The 23142-nt window shown below is 41.6% G+C and overlaps 1 protein-coding gene across 8 annotated transcripts in view; it reads right to left on the reverse strand.

Moving 5' to 3' along the window:
• Positions 1-882: 882 nt before the first annotated feature.
• Positions 883-23142, reverse strand: part of LOC138969121 (centrosomal protein of 135 kDa-like) — a 55402-nt gene continuing 33142 nt past the window's right edge. For 7 of the 8 annotated variants that reach the window (XM_070341831.1, XM_070341832.1, XM_070341830.1 and 4 more), the window contains 16 exons: positions 22806-22931; positions 22099-22191; positions 21599-21661; positions 20878-21051; positions 20105-20182; positions 18084-18235; positions 15573-15843; positions 13966-14021; positions 10980-11148; positions 10360-10470; positions 9549-9734; positions 8704-8913; positions 7965-8167; positions 7201-7305; positions 2984-3142; positions 883-2406 (listed from right to left, as the gene is read on the reverse strand). In XM_070341831.1, the coding sequence (XP_070197932.1) occupies positions 2298-2406; positions 2984-3142; positions 7201-7305; positions 7965-8167; positions 8704-8913; positions 9549-9734; positions 10360-10470; positions 10980-11148; positions 13966-14021; positions 15573-15843; positions 18084-18235; positions 20105-20182; positions 20878-21051; positions 21599-21661; positions 22099-22191; positions 22806-22931 (2265 nt within the window). In that variant the 3' untranslated portion in view covers positions 883-2297. The remainder of the gene's footprint in view (positions 2407-2983; positions 3143-7200; positions 7306-7964; positions 8168-8703; positions 8914-9548; positions 9735-10359; positions 10471-10979; positions 11149-13965; positions 14022-15572; positions 15844-18083; positions 18236-20104; positions 20183-20877; positions 21052-21598; positions 21662-22098; positions 22192-22805; positions 22932-23142) is intronic. The other variant, XM_070341833.1, reaches the window with a different exon arrangement.

A 23142-nucleotide genomic window follows, 5' to 3' on the forward strand; every position in this document is an offset into this window, starting at 1 on the left:
GACCACTAACAACAGTGTTGGTGGTAGCTTGTAGGCGTTGCCTAATGTTGTTTGCCGTAGCCATTCTTTGTTGCATGGCCTGCCTCTGAATGAAGCGATCCTCTCTTTGTGTGGTGACTCTGGGCCGACCAGAACGTTGTCGCTCCTGCACTCTTCCAGTTGCGTGGAATCTCTGTTTTCGTCTGATGATGACAGAGGGAGCCACTGCAAGCCTCTGGGCCACTTGCCTGGCAGCAACACCGTCTTGTAGCCATCCTATTGCCCTTCCTCTATCCAAATCGCTCAGTTTTCTTCGTGGGGGCATGTTGCTACTGTGCATAATTGTGTCAGCGTGTCAACCTTTAAACACAAGCTGGTGAGCGATGTTCATAGCCAGGACCCTGTTGTAGCATGTGCATCACAACCTTTTGCCCTGGCATGCGTTCCGCAAATTTCATGGGGCTATAAAAAACACCCTTTTTCTTCCAAAATGCAGAAGCTTTTGAGAAGTCCCACAAAGGAAAATAACTCTGCCTGCCAAACAAAATTCTAGGTCAAGACTCATTGTTCATTTGTTAATTCAAACACATTAATCTTTTAATTATTATGTCGATGTTTAATTTTTTGGCAATTTTTTATAATTACAGTAGATCCGTTTTTTCAACCGATCCTTAATTTTTTTTGAAGAGTGTACACAATTACACAACACACACAATAGCACAACACACACAATCGCACACACACACAAACACATACACACAATTACTGGCAAGTCGAGACAGTGAGATGGAGAGGGACAGAGACAGACAGACAGACAGACAGACAGAGACAGACAGAAGCTATGTCTTTTCTTCCCCACCACATATTCAAACTCACAACACACATTCACACGACATGACTGAAAACGGTTCACCTTTTATTCACTAAAATAAATACATGTTTAGTTTATACATTAGAAAAAGTGTTGTCTTCTGATAGTCCAGTCATTTGTTCGGGATGCTGCACTAAGCCAGAGAGAGTCAGAGAGAAAAGGATCAAGTACCATGTGGCAATTACTAATTGAGGTCATTGTCCAACGTACATTTTTACTGATTCACTCACTTAAAAGAAAAAGAAAAGGTTACACATCACTGATACAGGTTATCAGTTTGCCAAAGATACAAAGCAGAGATTACTTTTCAACTGTTATATATTAACAGCTTTTCACATGATGATTTCAACACCTAGCATACATGAAAAAAACCTTCATAAACTTGCATTCTTATGAAATGATTAAAGTAAGACGAACGGTACCTTCAAACCATTTGCCTCAGCAATAGAAAATTGCTCAATGTGCAGAATTGTACCATATTACTGCTGCTTTACAAGCCTGCTGTAGCAGACTGACTGACTGTTTTCAACATTTGTATTTAAAAATAAAAAAAAGGGATTGAATATTTAATTTTCCTTAAATGAAGATTTGTAGAAATCAAAATGCTGTTTAACTGTTTATGTGTGTATAGAACATGTCTTTCCAAAAGGTTTGAACTTGAAATAAGATACAAGTATTTTTTCCCCAGATCAAGTGAAGAATAGCAACACAGCACACTGCATGGGGAAAGTAAAAAAAAGAAAGAAAAAACTACAGAATGTTACACAAATAAGCAAAAACAACTATCTTTATGTACATGTACATCATGAAACAAACCAATGCTACTCTACTGTAATCCAAACTTTTGTACGTAGGAAATTACAACTGAGCACAAAATACAAAGATTATCTTTTTTTAAATGGACGGAATGTATATATAAGTGTCACCTTACAAATATCTTGCGGGACTTGGCCACTAAATATGTATATTATGCTGACCACTCTCTTTCATAAGGTCTATGATTTCATCAGCAGTAAGTGACCGAAAACAATCCTACGGAAAACAATTGTCAAAATATATCACAGACAGACGACCTCTCATTGCAAATGACTAACTCCAGTTGATGGGATCACACAATTCTATTCTTTCGAAAACTTCCTTTCAATGTGAAAAATCAGACAATGAAAATTCTAAACTGCAATCAAAAAAACGAAACGAAACGAAACTGCTGAGAGGACGGTAAGTAGTGTTAAACCCGTTGACTCTCTCATATTATCTAAACCAACAGAACTTAACCCAACCCTCATGCAGATCACGCTGTGTTTTTTACAAATGGGTTGGGGGTTCAGAAGAAAAAAATCGCACACAAATACTAACAAGGTTGATGCCGCATGCAACGCGAGGTCATGCACAATACTGAGGCAACAGAGAGGGGAAAATAATAATAATAAAAATGTCAATGTTGAGGTCACAGAACGTCATGAGAGTAGGTGGATTTGATGGAAGTTTCCCTGTATTCTTCGACGTACGGGTCGGGTGATCTCCGCCGATTCAGACTGGAGTTGGCCGACCTGTAGCTGTAACAGAGGAACTACATTCATCAGATCAGTTACATGGTCCAGGTGTTTGACATTTTGAAAGAACAGCTTTACGCATGGGAAAAGTCGGCTTTCTTTCGGATGCATCACCAACTTTTTTGTCTTTTCTTTTTTAAAACAACAGCAACATATTCCAGCTCATCTCAACTTAACGAATAAAATACATCTTCCCAAGAGTAGCTTGACTCAGAAGGCAGCCTGTTGCCGAAGAGACAAGAACCTTAATGCTACTATTGTTCCATGGGTCGAGTTGCTTCCCTTGCTTCAAGGTTCCAAAGTGTAGGGAATAACACACACACACACACACACACAAACACAAACACACACACACACACACACATCACTCTTCCAAGAGCACAAAAGTAATTTTGTTCTGTCTAGATTATTTGTTGGGGATTTCTCCTTGGATAGGACGCAAATCCGCCACCAAAGAAATGTACAGTGTTAGACATGATGTTCCCTCATGGTGCAAATGTTCACTCACGTTTCAATCGGACTTACAATACGCATTCACACATTCATGAGCATTCTGCACTGTAGAGTGTGTGCAACTTACCGAGGAGGACTTCGGGAGGGAGATCGGGAGGGAGAGCGAGATGGCGACCTTCCTCTCTCGCGACTGAGGGATCGGGTGTTGAGGCTGTCGTTAGAGAACTCGGATATCATGATGGGTGGTGTGATTCCGTTACGTCGCAGCTCTTGTACTGCACGCTCTCTGAAAAATTGATTGCAGAAATATGTATTATTTCCTCCAACAGAGTAGCTATTCCTACTCTCTAAGAAGCAGTATTTACACAGGTTTTATTTTTGTTCAGGACAAATGTCCTATCACTTTTGCATTGTCCAGGACATTTGTCCTATGCCACATCTCATGGAAGTGAGCCCCTGATATAATATATCCACTAAAGAAGCATACAAAGGGAACGAATTGATAGATGAAAAATGGTAAATGCAACCAATTCAAAATGAAAAAAAAAATTAATGCGGAGAAAGTTAGAAAGACCACAATAAAGAAGAGAAGTAATGAAGAAAAAATCCACACACGACTAAAAAACAAACAAACAAACAAACAACAAACAAGCCAAAGGAAATCAAATGAAAAGGTATATAGATGAGAGAAGAGGGAAACAAAAAAGTTCTAAACAGTTCTAAAACAAGGCACATAGAATTACATCAATACATTTATAATCAAGGGAACTAATTAAAATCATGCATAAGAGAAATATTATAACATACAAATAATTCAAATAATAATGATAAAGAAAATATAATAAAAAAAGAAAATACACAAAGGGGGTGTGTGAAAAAAAGCGAGAGAGAGAGAGAGAGAGAGAGAGAGAGAGAGAGAGAGAGAGAGAGAGAGAGAGAGAGAGAGAGAGAGAGAGAGAGAGAGAGAGAGAGAGAGAGAGAGAGAACGAACTTTATTTATTACTCAAGGATGGAGATAGAGAGAGAGAGAGAGATATGATGATGATGGAACTTTATTTTTCAAGGATAGAGGTTTAAGGCGACGCCTTTTTTTACAACCGGTCCTTACTTCTAATACAAATGTCTAATAAATGAACAAGTAAAACAACATGACAAATAAACAAATTAAACTAACGAACCAGCAAACAATCAACAAGTAAGCAAACAAGCAAGAGAGAGAGAGAGAGAGAGAGTGAATGTGTCTGTGGATACGCATTTTTGCACATATACTTCAATATTGCTATTTCATATGTTACGTGGATTTCCATTGGTCAATTGGGCAAAACTGAGGTCAGTGCAAAAGTGATATCGACGACATTTCCGTCCATATCAGTTTTGATATCGACGACCTCTTTATTGCTTCCCCACTTCAAAAACAAAAACACCTGAATTTAAAAACAAAAAAATATATATGAAAATGTAATTATCCCAGAATTTAGTTGAGCAAGTGACTAAAGACTTTTTGAAAGAAAAGACATTTTGAAATACTGAAAAGTACAAGAAAAGAGTGAACAAAAAGACTGAATAATAATCAGAGGGAGGGATATGGAAGAGCCAAAACTGAGACAAATACTTTTGTAATTTCTTTACAATAAATACAAAATATCTAGAGAATTAGCAATACATATCTAAGATTGACTGACTGTGTGATGATATCTTCTGCTATTGGTCTGTTTCTACAGTGATATCAAAATCGCGACCTCCGGTCTCGATTTTGATATCACTGTCTCAACAGACCATAGCAGAAGATATCATCACACAGTCCATCAATATTGGGTAGTGTGTATGTGTGTGCATGGGTAGGGTGTTGGTGCACATGCATGCTTGAAGGTTGAGGCTTTAGCTGAAGCTGCATTCATATTTCATGTGTATTGGAACTAGTTAGATCTTCTACAAAAAAAACTATTAGGTCACAAATCATGCACAGAACCAAATGAAACAAGCATTGACCTTGACGGGCAAAGTAGCTGCCCGTGGTGACACGGGGGTAGGACATGGATAACGTCTCTGCACAAACAGTTGACCTGTGACCTAATCCGCGACCTTAAGTCACGCTTAACAGTTTCAAACCATACTGAGAGAGAGCGAGAGAAAGAGAGAGAGAGGGAAAGAGAAAGAAAGAGAGAGAGAGAGAGAGAGAGAGAAACAGAGACAGAGAGAGAGAGAGAGAGAGGGGGGAGAGAGAGACAGAATGACAGACAGACAGAGCTGTCGGCATCAAAGTAACAGATTAAAAACAACAGTCGTCGCCAAGACCTTATTTCAGATAGTCTCGACTAAACACTGAGATGCCTGTGCACAACACCGCTTTCCTTACCCAAAGCCGTGACAACTGAACTTTGGAAGAGTACACCTCTTCATTACCTCCAGAGATCTTTCACTTCCAGCTGACTACCATCCCACCCCCCACCCCCTGTCTCCCCCCTCCCTCCCCAGCCCCTCTGTGGGCAGAGAGGTGTCACCCTCAGCTAATTGAGGTCACCTGCACTCACTCAGAGCAAAACCAGTTGACCATATGTAACTTTTGACACTGATAAAAAAAAAGTTAAAAGATTTAAAAACAAGTCGCGTAAGGCGAAATTACTACATTTAGTCAAGCTGTCAAACTCACGGAATGAAACTGAACGCACTGTATTTTTTCACCAAGACAGTACAGCTTCGTCAATCCCCGTGTGAAAGAAATCGCTCACCTTCCACGTGCAAAACGTAGTGATATTGACACGCCAGATTAGCGCGGTAGCGTATTGTGCAAAGCAGGAAAACACGCTTTTCTGTATTCTTGTTAACTTTCTGAGCTTGTTTTAAATACAACCTATCATACCTATATGTTTTTGGAATCAGGAAATGATAAAGAATCAGATGAAATCTTTTTTGGATCGATTTCTTAAATTTTAATCGTAAGACTAATTATTCTATTTTCGTTAATTGTGATCACATTTTAAGAGTAAACATGACATATGTATATATGTTTAGATTCAGAATGTGATGAAGAATACGATGCAATCAATTTTAAATCTGTTTGCGAAAAATCGATTTTAATGACAACTTTAATGAGCAAACTCATGAATTAATTTTTAAGCCTCCAAGCTGAAATGCAATACCAAAGTCCGGGCTTCGTCGAAGATTACTTGACCAAAATTTCAACCAATTTGGTTGAAAAATGAGAGCGTGACAGTGCCGCCTCAACTTTCACGAAAAGCCGGATATGACGTCATCAAAGACATTTATCAAAAAAATGAAAAAAACGTCTGGAGGTACCATAATCAGGATCTCTTATGTCAAGTTTCATGAAGATCGGTCCAGCAGTTTTCCCTGAATCGCTCTACACACACACACAGACACATACACCACGACCCTCGTCTCGATTCCCCCCTCTACGTTAAAACATTTAGTCAAAACTTGACTAAATGTAAAAAGAAAAAAAAAAGAATTGAAAAAAAATTTAAAATTACAAAAATTAAAATTAAATGAAAGAGAGTGCGAGAAAGGAGTGCAGAAGAAATAATTTAAAAAAAAAAATGTATAACAAAATTTAAAATTTAAATTAAAAAAATAAATTAAAAAAATATTACAATAGAATGAAAGAGAGAGCCAGAAAGGAGTGCAGAAAAAAAAAGTGAAAGCTGCATGCTCGGATGAAAATAATAAACAAACAAGTATTCGGGCCACGCACCTACGCCTTCCCACATAAGCGCCCTAAACAATTGAGCTATTGTGCGCTCGTCGAAATCAAGCCTCTCTTAGAGTATATAAACCCCTCCACACATCGAGAGCGCCGCGGGACGATGTTTCAAACCCAGACATACGCAATGACAGTACCACATTCAATTTAAGTTGAAAACGTCTTTGACAATAGCTGAAACGAATTAAAAAACATGTTATCTGACTAGTGTACACACCCATGCTTTGTAAAAGCTTCCATGCTTCGTGTATAAAGGTTTTAGGTCTCACTTAGCACATGTCTTCGACGTCAAGTGTTAGGTTGAAACGCGCGTCCTCATGCCAAAACTTTAGCACCCACTTTACAGGGAATTTTGTATTCCTGGCTGGGTGCCAAAAGCGTGAAAAGCGTGTAAAGCTAATATCTTCCGTTTGCCTACCGTTAGGAACGTAATTTTTTGCACAAACCCTTGGCCCCACAATTCCAAGCTACTCGCCATATCTGAGCTTCACTGGACAATCAACTAGACATTCAAACAACCAGAAGAGCGAAACCTAACTAGCCGGGCTATAAATAGCCGGCGGCTACAAAAACATATATTAGCCATACTTTCTTCAAAAAAGAAAGTATGAAAAGGTGCTAACCTTTCAAATCGCTCGTTTGTGAGTTGTCTGCGCAGTCTTTCCACGTCTCCTTCCAACTCGACGTTGCGAGTCCTGAGAGAGGCGATCTCACGGCCTTGGGTTTGGCTGCACAGATTTCAGAAAAATTCATGCCAGTCAGACTACAGAAGGAACCAATGACACCTGTCTTGTCTACCCTTTTACTAAGACGATCATCACAGACAACAAATTTCCCCACATAAAAAAATTATAAACAGTAGGAACGTTTCAATGCTTTAAATGATTTAAGGTAAACATTTGACATGCCTGACTTTCTTGCTGCAAAAATCAAATTAAACACAAATGTTTCTTCTTTCTCATTCCCCTATTGACACCACAAACTCATACCTAGCTCTCCCTAACAGAGAGGCAATCCCTCACTATCTCAATCTTGGTGTTGCATTCCTGGGAGGGACTAAGCTTTTCTCCACATCAACCTGTTTTTCCCCCCTTATCCTCCTTCAAACATACCCCATCCCCGACCCCAACTCAACTCCACATCCACCGATCCCCATCCCTACCCCCCACCAGGCTTCTCCTTTCCCCCCTTCATCCTCATTCAAACATCCCCCACCATACCCACCTCCAACACAAAATTAAAGTCCAAATCAACATATCCCCATCTCTAGCCCCCCCCCCCCCCCCTCATCCTCCTTGAGACAGTCATCCTCCATCCCCAACTCAAATCCGCATCCACTGATTCTCCCCCCCCCCCCCCCCCCCCCCCACCACCATCCTCTACTCACATCTTGCTCTCGTTGAGAGACAGGCGGTCCCTGAGCATCTGGATCTCGGTGTTGCGTTCCTGGGAGGAGAGCTGGTTCTGGAACTCCTTCTCGCGGCCACTCTGCAGCAGTCCCTCCAGGTTCTTGACCGTGCCGCGCTCCTGGACAATCTGACTCTGCAGGCACTCGCTCTCCTGACGCAGGTCCTCCACCAGTGATTGCAACTGGGGGATACAAAAAATATTTCAACTCTGCATGTATTTTTGCTTTGATGTGCAGCAAATACGCCGGAAATGCCTAGTGTGTGGATTGTTCTTCATTTGTCTTTAAAAGTGGGGGCTGCGCTATTTATTACAAAGCGCCTTATAGTCCTGAAAATGTGGTACACACTTTTTAGATACGGGATTCTGAAAGGTCAATCTGAAAGCAAGCAAAGCTGTGATTTGTGTCTACTTGTGTGTGTGTTGATTATGACTATAACAAAAACAGTACATACCCTAGAGCAGGGATTTTGAAATTAACAATGGAAGACTCCCCCCCCCCCCCCTTTTTAAGACTTTGATTTTTTGTTTATAACCTCCATTTTAGGACTCCATCCTTTTTAAAACCTGATTTTCTAAGATTTTTGGAGGACTTAATATGGAGGTTCCCACGTAGTGCATTGACTTATAATACAATACAATACAATACAATACAATACAATACAATTTCTTCATCCTCACTACAATTCACACACACAGCAGATCTTCAAGACCCTCACCTGCTCTTTCTCCAGTTGCAAAGCGCTCTGCTTTCGCAGCAACTGTTCCTTGATGCTCTCCAGCTGCGCAGCGTTCTCCCTGGCTGAAGTGTAGTCCGAACGTAGCACACTCTTCTCATCCTCCGCCACGCGCAGGTTCTCTTCCAGGGTGGTGACCGAGCGAGTCAGGGACAGCACTTGCTGCTCGTAAGACTGCTGGGCGTGCACGTGCTGCACACACAGAAAATGATTTGTTGTCACAAAGTAGCACAGCATAATTCAGAATCAACAAACAAGAAAGGTATGTTGTTGGAACGTTTAATTATTGACAAAACAAAACGTTACGTTCACAGATATTTCGACCCAGCGGTCTATTAAGTGCACAGACAAACCAACACTAATTATACAGAAAACGTATCGGACAAAATGCTCAACTGCTTGCAAGGAAGACACGTTTTTGGATTATAGCATGCTTCAGTTTTATCTATGTTCTTTTTTTTTAACAAATAGACTGCTAGTGTTCTACACCAAAAAAGACAAAGAAAGCTTCTATTTTTTTCATCTATGATTTTTCTGTGCAAGCCGAGGAATGCACTGGATGTTATGCTGGTATGCGTGACAAATGTAGTTTTTGTGTGTGTCCGGACTACATCCGGTGGCACTGGCAACGCTAAATTTAGCTCTGTGGCCTTCTACTCAAGGCTTTGTACCCTTGGTAAGACCATTCCAGTTTGGACAAAATCCATGAGAAGCTGACAAAATCTATGAGACAGGAATTGTCACACAATTTACAGGAAGTGCATCATTAAAACATCTTCAACAAAGACTGACACAACCTCTGTGGTATCAGTTCATGTATCACTGACCTCCTGAATTTCACGCTCCAAGTTGTCAAGCTTGTCGTGGGCTCGTCTCAGCTCCGACTCCTTGGTCATGATCTCCAAGCGCATGTTGGATCCCTCGCTCTCCAGCTGGTGAGATGAGGTCTGGAACTGCTCCGCCTCCTGCGATAGTCTGCGGTACTGTTCTAGCAGGTCAGAGCGTTCTGCTTCCTGAAAGGCAGAAGGGTCAATGGGTGAATACAGGAAGGGTGTTGATACTGTGTCCGTTTACTTGCTTGTGTCTTTTGGATATGTGTATGAGTGTGTGAGTGAGCTGCATGAAGCAATGACATTTCTAGAGTAAGTACTGAAATCGCTCTCCGTTGATGATAATGATGCACCTCTGTTTAAATTTCATGGGTTTGACTAAAGTGATACAGTAACAATAGTTTTTAGATCATCAACTGTAATTCTGGTAGATTTACTGTTTGTGTGCTAAACAACAAACTTGGAATAATAGGCCGTGAAAAGTAAATATTCGCCGTAATGGCTTGAGATTTACTGGCCGATGTGAATGCGTGATATATTGTGTAAAAAATTCCATCTGACACGGCAGAAATTAATATGTAAAGCGCTTAGAGAACGTCAAGCGCTATATAAATCTCCCATATAATTAAAAAAATAAATAAATAAAGAAGCATACACACAAGTAAACTAAGTGAATTCAACAGTAAACAAAGTGAATTCAACAGTAAACTAAGTGAATTCAACAGTAAACACAATACACTGTTGTAGTAGAAAGGAACATTTGTTTGAACTTACAACTACATTCACCAGAGAAGAAAGCATTGCTTACCTTGGTGGAAAGCAGGTCCTCCACACGACGTACCTCCAGGATATACTGCTGTACCTGTGTCTTCAGTGACTCTCGCTCTCCATAGGCATCCTGCAGCTCTGCGTTCAGTTTCTGCACACACACATTCAATACCACTATTTCAAGAACATAAGAGAGAACCTTTTGTCTCAAGTAAAATTTGAAACCAGCAGTTCCTTGTCATGTAACTGTTCTACTGAAAAGAACTGTCACTCTAGTTACCTTGCACAAGTGCACTAGTGTCTGAAAAACGGAAGAAAGAGAAGACAACCAGAAAAGAACTACTGCCTGTTCGCTCAAGCTTATTATGTGTGCATGTGTTAGTTTATGCTGAGATCTGACATAACTTTACACTCATATACCAGAACATGTAGATATTTGCCCCTCAGACTCAACCAAATCTAAAAAAATAGATAAAAAAATGCCCTTGCAATGCTCTTGCATCTCTCTTTTACTTTTATTTTTTGGAAGGGTAGGGAGGCGCAGACCATGTGGTTCTCTTTTACTATTTTCCTTGAACCAGACATTAGATCGTGATTGTGTTAAGAAAAATAAATAAATGCACAATGTGTAAACTTCAACAACATGCGGTCACTACTGACCTGGTTTTCTCTGGTCATGACAGAGAGGTCGTCTTGCAGACGGCGGTTCTCCTGCATAGCGATGTCGCGCCCACGACTGGCCTCCTGCAGGTCCTCGTTACCACTCTCCACCTGGCGACGCAGGCTCTTGATCTCACGGTCCTTCAGTGACAGGTTGTCGTTGGAGTGGCTACAACGACAAGACAGTTACTTTTGTTTCTGGTCTGTGGGTTTTCACTGTTTCTAAAATGTCTAAACAGAGCAGAGCACATGTTGGAGTGGTTAGAAGAACAAGACGGTTACATTTCTTTCTGGTCTGCAGGTTTTCAATGTTTCTAAAATTTCTACATGGAGCAGTTGGTTTTTTCTTTACAAACATGAATTCCTAAGGGCTTCGCCCTTCTTGTTAGTTTTTAGTTTTTCTTGTAATGTTGATTGAAGTTGTTGTAACTTACCTACAGCAGATGTCGTTGTCAATTACAGAAGATGAAGAATTTAAGACTTGTACATTGTAATTTGATGACATTATTGTTATTCTCCTGTTCGGTTCCCTTTAATCAACATGTAACCGAGTGCCAAAACACTATGATCACCTCGGGAGGTGAAGTGCAATCAAACAAGATTGAAAATGTTAGGGCCAATTTCTTAGCCCTATAAAAACTGTTATCAGGGTCCCCACTGGTATTTAGAAACAAAATTCCATGACTTTTCCATGGCTTTCCTTGAGCCTCAATAACATTTTCCATGACTAAATCCACAGGTCGCCATTTCCGAACACGCAAACTTTTTACGTCTTGTCACTGCCACTGGCTTGCTTTGCACTGAATTTGAGTCAGTTTCTACGCAGTGTCTCTTTGACAAGCAAGTCAAGCATTTGCTACCCAGTCAGATTATCGGTAATGTTAGCTGGTCCTGTCATTTCACTAAACTGGACCAGCCACTGTTTGTATCCATCTGCACTTTCGTAAATTCCGTTTCGTAACCGTCACTGTGACTTGACGAACTGTCATTTTTTTCACCGCGATACACAGTTCATTGCGAAGATCTTCCTCGGTAATTCGTTCTAATTCCGCATACTTTTTGTTGTCAAGAAACAACTCGAAAGAAAGTTTCAAACTCATCATCCTCCATCTTGCTTGTCGAAGCGCTAAAGTACTTTATCGATGCAAAACCAAAAGCAGAAAACTTCGACGAAACCGACTCAAATGCAGCACAGACGACACGACGAGATAACGGAAGGAAGTGAGCCTCGGCCTCGCTTTGGCTCAAGTGTCGTTAAAAATACCGTTATTCTTGTATGCAAATACGAACGAGAAGTTGGTCATACGAACAAGCCTTGTGCTGGCGACGCAAATCGCTGCTGGCTGGCAAAGGGGGGGGGGGGGAATGGCTGGGCAACGAAAATCGCCGCTGGCGTGCTAAAGGTTAATTTTTCTTTCTTTCTTATTTTTGTTAAATTCCATCATTTTCCATGACGTGAATTGAAATTCCATGACTTTCCAGGCCTGGAAAATTAAAAATCAAATTCCATGACTTTCCAGGTTTTCCATGACCTGTACGAACCCTGTGTTATGCAAACCCGAAGGTTTCCATGAACATACAGACAATCGGAAACCACCAGACCCCATCACAAACAGAATTCCACAATCCACCGGTGTTGACTTAAAGGCCAACAACTCGGGTGCAGAGTCTGCTGTCACAATCGCCCCCGTTTGAATGAACTTCGTCTCGAAGTTCCAAACCGGGGGACCACTGTCCATCCCAAGTTCGCAGAATGGGAACAGCACAAAAATGTTCAGTGGTCATATTATGCCATTACCTGAACATATCATGCCGAGTCCCATCCCTGCTCGCAAACGCCAGATGTAACCGAGTGCCAAAACACTACGATCACCTCGGGAGGCGAAGTGCAATCAAACAGGATTGAAAATGTTAGGACCAATTTCTTAGCCCTATAAAAACTGTTATGCAAACCCGAAGGTTTCCATGAACATACAGACAATCGGAAACCACCAGACCCCATCACAAACAGAATTCCACAATACACCGGTGTTGACTTAAAGGCCAACAACTCGGGTGCATAGTCTGCTGTGAAAGGAGTGGTAGCCTCCCCTGTCCCAATCGCCCCCGTTTGAATGAACTCCGTCCCGAAGTTCCAAACCGGGGGACCACTGTCCATCCCAAGTTCGCAGAATGGGAACAGCACGAAAATGTTTAGTGGTCATATTATGCCATTACCTGAACATATCATGCCGAGTTCCATCCATGCTCGCAGCGCCAGATGTAACCGAGTGCCGAAACACTACGATCACCTCGGGAGGCGAAGTGCAATCAAACAGGATTGAAAATGTTAGGGCCAATTTCTTAGCCCTATAAAAACTGTTATGCAAACCCGAAGGTTTCCATGAACATACAGACAATCGGAAACCACCAGACCCCATCACAAACAGAATTCCACAATCCACCGGTGTTGACTTAAAGGCCAACAACTCGGGTGCAGAGTCTGCTGTGAAAGGAGCGGTGGCCTCCCCTGTCACAAACACAACACCTGAAGTCTTGCTGTTACCATAACAAAAGGAGATCTTGTGCATATCTTGATGCAAAATCTGTACTGACTTTACAACAGTGCTTTCAAACACCACTAGTTTTCTTTTTACGCTTCCTTCTACGGAGGAAGCCTTGGCTTTGACAGAGCTGATCACTCATTTCTCTTCTCCCACCCCCCTCCCCCCCTCCCCCCCCCTCCCCCCCTTCCCCCCCCCTCCCCCTCCCCCCCCCTCTAAAATCCCACTTTTTTTTTTGCATGCATCTTTCATTGACTATCACTCATAGTACATGATTTAGATTTTTGTTGTGATTTTGTGTGTGTGTGTCCCTTTCAATGTATTTGTATTCTCAAGGGCCAGTGAGAATGACTACTATACATATCAGCTAGCCCTAGTGTGTAAAAGACTTGAAATCAGCATGTGTATTAAATACTACTGACAGAAAATGGCTGTGTACTTACTGAAGCTGAGCCTCCAGTTCACCCACTCTCACTTTCAGGTCGCTTACGACTCGCTCCTGTACAACGGACATGCAGAACATCATGGTTAGCATATTTCAGTATTGAAAGATATGCTGCACTGTTCACTGTTCACATAAGCATGCGCACACAGCTACACACAGAGAAACGTTTACAAACACTGTGGCCCAAAAAGAACAGGTACAGTTTCTTCTGTTTCCTTTTCCCCCTGCCTGAAAACAATCACAGCTGTAATTTTCTATCGTACCAGTAAACTAAACCTGCTTGCATTCGGAACAATTCTTCAACACTTCAACACTTCAATACAAACCCAAAGATTATCCATGTACAGTAGACCCCCCTTTTAAAAACAAACAATTTAAGTCTCCCTTCCTTTTAAAGATCCTGTTTTCTCAGACTTTCTGTTCAAAATCTCAGCAAACTTACCCCCAATCTAAGTCTCCCTTCCTTTTAAAGACCCTGTTTTGTCAGACTTTCTGTTCAAAATCTCAGCAAACTTACCCCCAATTTAAGTCTCCCTTCCTTTTAAAGACCCTGTTTTCTCAGACTTTCTGTTCAAAATCTCAGCAAACTTACCCCCAATCTAAGTCTCCCTTCCTTTTAAAGACCCTGTTTTGTCAGACTTTCTGTTCAAAATCTCAGCAAACTTACCCCCAATCTAAGTCTCCCTTCCTTTTAAAGACCCTGTTTTGTCAGACTTTCTGTTCAAAATCTCAGCAAACTTACCCCCAATTTAAGTCTCCCTTCCTTTTAAAGACCCTGTTTTCTCAGACTTTCTGTTCAAAATCTCAGCAAACTTACCCCCAATTTAAGTCTCCCTTCCTTTTAAAGACCCTGTTTTCTCAGACTTTCTGTTCAAAATCTCAGCAAACTTACCCCCAATTTAAGTCTCCCTCCCTTTTAAAGGCATATGTACGCGCTCCCGTGTTTACAAAGTGTAGTTTGCCCATAATCGATGTCAAACGCACCATAAGACCATGTAATGACGATATGTCGCCATGCCCGACCATATACATGCATTACAGCTTGTTTTAGAGTCTCAAAAACTTTGGATGTAAACAAAGACGCGGAGTTATTTCCCTTGCGTCAACGCTACCTCTGTTGGCAAATCTATAAATAGGACGATCCAGATCAAAATGAAAATTAACATATCTCAACATTGAAGGGGTCCTAGACCACAATATTTTGCAGGGAACTTAATTTAGCATGTCTCCAGCTGTTGGTAAAGCAATTAGCGTGTATAGTCATCGAGTACATATGGCTTTAAGACCCTGTTTTTCAGACTGTCTGTTGAAAACCTCTGTAAGTTAACCCCCAATTTAAGACTCCCTCTTTTTTAAGACCTGGTTTTCTCAGATTTTGGAGATCTTAAAAGGGGGGAGGTGGGGGGGGGGGGGGTCAACTGTATTGAAAGCAAACCTACTGGGTTATAGAAAAACGAAAATACCCAGCATGCTTCCCCCAAAAGCGGCGTATAGCTGCCTAAATGGTGGGGTAAAAACGGTCATACTCGTAAAAGCCGTGGAAGTTTCAACCCATGAACGAACAAACAAACAAAAAGAAAAAGAACAAATCTGAAAAAACTTCACCTTGTCGTGAAGCTCAGCGTTCATGATGGAGATCTTCTCAGTCCTCTCGTCCACGGAGACCTGCAGGATGTCCTTCTCCCGGTCGACGGCGGCCAGCGTGGAGCGCATGACGGAGAGCTCGTCGCGTTGCACGCCGCCGTTGTGCTGCAGGTGGGACAGCTGGTCCTCCAGGTGTACACAGCGCTCCTCCTGTTTCTGCAGCTCCTTTTCCCGCCTGGCCAAGCGGTGCCGCGTCTCGTCCAGCGACTTCTCCGCCTCCTCCACTAGCAGTCTGTGTGTGCACAGAGAGAAGGGTTAAGGCTTCTTCTTCTGACTTCCTGAGTTTCTTTTTAGCACTGGGGACATCTTATCAAAATAACTGTTCTTTTTGAAATAGAAACTCTATCTCTAATGTAAATGTGAAATATAGTGAACTTGACCAGCTACATTACTCCTTCATTCAGTACCAAACATCCCATGGGGTTAATAACAAACACACGGAGACACACACATACACACACACACAGACACACAATTTGAAAAAGATGAGGATGAAATTCGCTTGTTCATTTCGATGCTTGTTATTCTCTCAGATGCCAGGAGACTGGTTCCGCATAACTGTTACACATGTCATATGCATTTAGAGTGCTTACTTCCCTTTGTTCATCAGATCATCTTGAAAAAGATTAGCAGGGGTCGACACTAACTTATTTGGCCTGGGGCCACACTGGCCCAATGGCCCTTGTTATGGCTAAAAACTGACAAACCAGGTACTACCACGACACCACCACCGATGAGGCCTTACCCCCCCATCCATACCCAGCCAAGGGCTATAAAATGGCAGGCCACCACTTTTAAATAAAACAAACCTTCTTACCTAACAAATACACCTTTCAAAAACTAACCCTTTTACCCTAAAAGTACTTTTAGATGTCCGTGATATATGTACTCGGTGCCTCGCCGAGCTTTTAAGTTATTCCTGGCACAGGCACCCATGCCAGCTGCGCCATTGGCTGACGGCCGGGGCGTAGGCGGAGTGCCTGGCTTGCCAGTAAATGTAGATATACAGATTTGTGTGTATGGATGTTCGTTGTGTCACTGTGGCATAGCCTTTTAAAATGTAAATATAACAAGACGTGCGTACTGTATATACTAGTTCTTATTTTCTCTCTGTATAAAGCTGGATCAACTTTTTTTACCTTCGGTTTTATAAAGTGGATCTGAAATTTTTATCTCTTTAAAAAGCATTCTTTTTCGAAATGAACATTTTCTTTTAAACAAAAAACAAACCCTACCCCAAAAACGCTTTTGAAGACAATATGTACAGAAACGAAGAAACGAACCGAAATCTTTTAATACACTTTTATCACCACTCTTAGCCGCTCCGACATCCTCCCTCCCTCCTTCCCTCCCTCTCCCCCTCCCCCTTAACACATTACCTATATTCATGTCCCTAATAGATACTAGTATCGGTGAGGACGTAAAGGACCCCCATAGTATAGTACTGGCCCAAGAGATGGAAATTGCTGGGGTGGAAAACAAAAATCTGGGGCCCACTCTTATTCATGCTAAGTATTTACTAGAACACAATGTCAATGATTAGTGAATTTACTTATTTGTATCATTTTACTACAAGATGAAAGGAGTGGGGGGGGGGGGGGGGGGGGTGGGGGAATGCACGATTTCACATTTTCTTGCGGGCCGGGCGCGCATCCAAATTTGAATTTGGTGGGAATTAAATTTCTTTTCATTTTGCACGATCGCGCTCATCGCGCGTCCTAGAATCAACACTGTTTATTACTAGTTGTTCTTTTACTTCATATTGATGAAAAAGGTATAAATAACATTACCCTCAGAATCCCCACTTTTTCCAAGTGGTTCTCCGCCATAAGATCTGCACGGGCGGCAATGCATTGTCTGTTTTTCTTCATCGTACTGAAGCCAGGGAAATTCTTTCAACCATTTGACATTGAAATTACGCGCTTTTGGCTGCATCGGTCTCCTTTTTTCGTTTCTCTCCACCCTGTTCTTCATCTTCATTTCCATGTCTTTTTACACCAGGGATGTGTCGCCACATTTTGCGTTTGGCATTTGAAGGCGATACTTATCGCTCACGCTAAAGAGCGCAATCTGGGAGTTATTTCCCTTGCGGCATTGTCCTTCGACGATTTCAATGTGTTTTTTTCTTGACTGCGGCATTGATCGTAACGCAAATTTCAGTGACGACTTTGACTGGCGATTTTTAGTGATTGGCTCTGGCATTACAATTTTTGGTTTGTCATTGTTGGAATTTATCCTGGGGCGGAGTGGGCCCCAAGCTTCGGCAATGTTTGGGGCGGAACACAAAACTCTGGGGCGTTCCGCCCCCGCTAGTGTCGAACCCTGGTAAGGCTGATTTGGTTAAATTTCATGAAAGTTTTCCATGATTTGAAATTTTGGCGCTCCACCGATGCGAATTTACATCCCTGGACAGGTGTGAGTGGCCTGTATTGAGTTCTGTCAGACATAGAAAATAAATCCATGTTTGCCTACCTGAGCTGGGCAGCGGAACTTTTGTACCGTGCAACCTCCTCGTCCATCTCCCGGAGTCGCACGGCCTGGTCCTGCACCTGTTCCTCCAGAGCCTTGTTCTCATCTTTGAACGAACACAGGCGCAACAACAGCTCCTCACGCTCTGACTCCACCTGTAGGGAGAGATGTCAAGTGCTATCTGTACTTTCACAAAGTGCTATCTGTCCTGTTACAAAGTGCTATATGTCCTGTCACAAAGTGCTATCTGTCCTGTCACAAAGTGCTATCTGTACTGTCAGAAAGTGCTATCTGTCCTGTCACAAAGTGCTATCTGTCCTGTCACAAAGTGCTATCTGTACCGTCACAAAGTGCTATCTGTTCTGTCACAAAGTGCTATCTGTCCTGTCACAAAGTGCTATCTGTACTGTCAGAAAGTGCTATCTGTCCTGTCACAAAGTGCTATCTGTCCTGTCACAAAGTGCTATCTGTACTGTCACAAAGTGCTATCTGTTCTGTCACAAAGTGCTATCTGTACTGTCACAAAGTGCTATCTGTCCTGTCACAAAGTGCTATCTGTCCTGTCACAAAGTGCTATCTGTACTGTCACAAAGTGCTATCTGTCCTGTCACAAAGTGCTATCTGTACTGTCACAAAGTGCTATCTGTCCTGTCACAAAGTGCTATCTGTACTGTCACAAAGTGCTATCTGTTCTGTCACAAAGTGCTATCTGTACTGTCACAAAGTGCTATCTGTCCTGTCACAAAGTGCTATCTGTCCTGTCACAAAGTGCTATCTGTACTGTCAGAAAGTGCTATCTGTTCCGTCACAAAGTGCTATCTGTACTGTCAGAAAGTGCTATCTGTCCTGTCACAAAGTGCTATCTGTCCTGTCACAAAGTGCTATCTGTACTGTCACAAAGTGCTATCTGTACTGTCACAAAGTGCTATCTGTCCTGTCACAAAGTGCTATCTGTACTGTCACAAAGTGCTATCTGTCCTGTCACAAAGTGCTATCTGTACTGTCACAAAGTGCTATCTGTACTGTCACAAAGTGCTATCTGTCCTGTCACAAAGTGCTATCTGTCCTGTCACAAAGTGCTATCTGTCCTGTCACAAAGTGCTATCTGTCCTGTCACAAAGTGCTATCTGTCCTGTCACAAAGTGCTATCTGTCCTGTCACAAAGTGCTATCTGTCCTGTCACAAAGTGCTATCTGTACTGTCACAAAGTGCTATCTGTTCTGTCACAAAGTGCTATTTGTCGTGTCACAAAGTGCTATCAGTACCGTCACATTACCGCCACATTACTCAAGCCACACAAACTGTTCAAAGGTTGTAGGGAACATTCCTCCAGCAAGAGAAACTTTTCAAAGGCCAACTTTTAGCAAAATTTGAAACAGGCTTTTCTGGTAACAGCATATATATACAGAATACCTAAACCAGACCTGGGAACCCCTGTTTTGCACTTGAGTATTCTCAAACAACAATGATGTATTTTCAGAAAATTGAGCGTACTCCGCAGAGTATTTGAACATCCATGATTCAAATATGCTTTGGACGCGTCCGTCGCACCGTTAATTAAGTTTACCAAGGCATTTAAAACAAATGCTTTTTTCAATGTTTACTGACAAAAACTGCAATCATGTGTCAAAATACTGGATCGGCTTTGGGATACGCTTGTAAAGAAAAGTAGTCTTGGAATTTTTCTCAGCGTATTTTTTTTCTACTGACCGTACTGGTCTTATTCTAGACAATCAAGCGTACAAAATTTGGCAACATCGTATGGGTTCCCAGGTCTGTTAAACGCAAACGCAGAAGAAGAACCTTGAAAGACATTCAACAGTTTCTCGGACTCTGGCTGTCAATCTTACACTCATCATGTTTCAAAAAGTTTCTTTATTTTCACCTCCTCCTTCTCCTTTAGTGTCTGTGGGATAAAACCCCCGTGCACATTCAATTTGTACCACGCATATGCTCATTTTTATTTTGCGAGTTTAACAGCCATACTCTTGTTTGTGGTGTCATCTTGCAGTCCACACACTCACTGTTCTGAGAGATGCTCCCATATCCTCCACCCTTTGCTCCAGCTTGGCACGGTCCGACAATGACGACTCTGTGGCGATCTGTGCATATCAAGTGAAGGTATGGTCATCTTCATACTTTTTACAGCAGTACTGAAAACAATTTCTCCTCTATACAACATTTAGAAATCAAAGAAAAAGCAAATAAAAATATGGTACTCTTCATACTGTATACTGCATTATTTGTAAACAATTTCTCATATTCGGGGAGTCATAAGACAACATTGATAAATCAAAGTAAAAGAAAGTGTAAATAACACACTAAAAAGTAAAAATACAATGGAACCTCCCTATTAAGACCGCCCCCCCCCCCCTCAATACGACACCGTCCCTTTTAAGCCCATGTTTTCTGAGATTTTCTGTTCAAAACCTCTGTAAACGTACCCCCATTTTAAGACTCCCTTCTTCTTAAGACCTAAATTTCGCCGATTTTTGGAAGTCTTAACACTTTCTACCCCACCTATGTTGACCAAGTTTTTTTTAGCCGAGACCAGCTGTGCTGCAGCAGGTCACTCAGAATTGTAGTAACTGTGTAGAAACTGTGTATCAACACGATGGAATGCAGGCGTTAGATCGACGTTACAGGAAGCGACTGTGTGTACGGATATATCCGTACCAGGTCAGATAGAGCCATATGAGTGGGTACGGATATATCCGTACCTGGGAGACAATGAGTTAAGTTGGGGGTTCCATTGTACAAGACTTCCACCACAACAGAAGCCAACTGCGCCACACACCTTGATGCGTTCACGCAGACTGTCACGCTCTGTGGTCATGCGATGCAGGTCAGCGACGGCATCATCACGCTCGTTCTCCACCCGTCTCAAGATGGCCTGCGCTGCCAGGGAGGTCTTGGGAGATTTGGGGGAAGATATCAGCTCTCGTCGCACGTGCATTAGTTCTTCCTTTGTCTGTGGGAGAACAGGAAAAATGCTGTTAACATCGGATTCTAATAACCACTGCCTCTCTTTATTTTCGTAATGAAAAAGGAACGTTTCTGTTAACACTGGATTGTGATAATGACTGCCCCTCACTGTTTTTGTGTTGAAGAATGACAAGTTCGGCTAACACCGGATTGTGATAATAACTGCCTTTTGTCAATCAAAAATAAAATAAAAGGAAAGTTGCTGTCAATGCAGGATTGTGATTATAACTGACCCTCACAATTTTAGTAATGAAAGAGGAAAAGCACTGTTAACATTGGACTGTAATAATGATTGCCTCCCACTATTTTTGCAAAGAAAATAAAAAAAAGTTCTGTAACACTGTGTTGTGATATCAACTATCATTATTCCTTGAACTCCCTTCCCCCTGAATTTATTCTGCCCACAGAAACATCTCACACTCACACATTTCAAGAAAACATTTTCATACTGACTTCTACATCTGTAAAAACACGTATTGTGGAAAGATTTCATTTCTTGATTCAAACGAGTATGTCATCCAATAGTCATTTACCTCTTGGTACATGAGGTTCAGCTTGTCACGCTCTGCTGTCAAAACGGTAACATTGGCCTGAATCTGAAACAAACAGTCAAACACATGTACCTCATGGCTTATAGTCTTGCCTTTTTTAGCATAAATATTAAATAACTGCTAATTGTAAGCACACAGAAAATAAAGCAACAAATTAAAAGAGCAAAGTATTGACAATTATCAAAGCGAAATAACCAGCAGAATGTGTGGGCTTAACAAAGACATATTCCCAATAGAAAAAAACCCGCACCTCTCTTTTAATGTCATGTATTATCTTGTCAAAGCAAGTCATATTATCAATTAATTGTCCTCTTTGAAATAGAATCTCTATCGCTATTGCCAACTCAAATAAACTGAACTTGGCCAGCTACATTTTTCCTCTATTCAGTACCAAACATGGAGTTAATAACACAAGCATACACACACGCATGACCTCAAGCACGCACACACACACACACACACAAAACCACTAGCCTGCACACCTCAGCCATGTGTCGTTCAAATTTGTCCAAGAGGGCTTTGAGCTCGTCTCTCTCCCGAGTCAGGCGAAACAGCTCACTTTCCTCAATGACGCTCTGCAGCATCAAAGGTGCACAATGCTCCAAACACACACACATCACAGGCAACATCAAGAAAACTTGAAGCCAAAAGACATAGCACCGTTATCCGCCTGCCAGCTTTCAGCAAGAACGTTGCATTGCAACTTTTTTTCTATACATCCTCTTATCTTCTGATTTTATCTGAATGATGGAAACGTTCTCCTGCCAGACAACAATGTAATTGATGAGTTACCTTGGTGGGGGTAATTTGAATTTTTTGTTTATGAGTGAAACTTTCTGTTGCTAGACGACAATGTAATTAATTGGTTGCCTTTGTGGGGGTAATTTGAACTTTATTTTTTATGAGTGAAACTTTCTGTTGCTAGACGACAATGTAATTAATTGGTTACCTTTGTGGGGGTAATTTGAACCTTTTCTTTTTATGAGTGAAACTTTCTGTTGCTAGACGACAATGTAATTAATTGGTTACCTTTGTGGGGGTAATTTGAACTTTTTTTTTATGAGTGAAACTTTCTGTTGCTAGACGACAATGTAATTAATTGGTTACCTTTGTGGGGGTAATTTGAACTTATTTTGATGAGTGAAACTTTCTGTTGCTAGACGACAATGTTACTCAAGGGTTAAATTACCTTGGTTGGGCTGACACGTGAGGGGGCGGAGGAGCGCTTGAGAACTTTGAGGGCTTCGTACTCCTTCTTGTAATACTCCTTCTCCTCCTCCAGCACACGGATCACTGCTTCGTGCTGCAGCAGAGCCTGCAAGCAAAACGTTCATCAGGATCATTGCTTTTCAGACAAACGCTTCAATCTTTTTTCAAAGTCTAGGCTCCCACTGAAGAAAAGCAAACATACCTAAAAAAAAATTTAAAAAGGGGGAAGGGGGATGGGTGTTGGTGGGGGAGGGAGGTTGTCTGGAAAGATGTTGACATTTTTATTAAAAATAAAAATAAATAAATATATATATTAT

The sequence above is a fragment of the Littorina saxatilis genome, linkage group LG6 (assembly GCF_037325665.1).
Source record: "Littorina saxatilis isolate snail1 linkage group LG6, US_GU_Lsax_2.0, whole genome shotgun sequence".
In the NCBI taxonomy this organism is placed as follows: Eukaryota; Metazoa; Mollusca; class Gastropoda; order Littorinimorpha; family Littorinidae; genus Littorina; species Littorina saxatilis.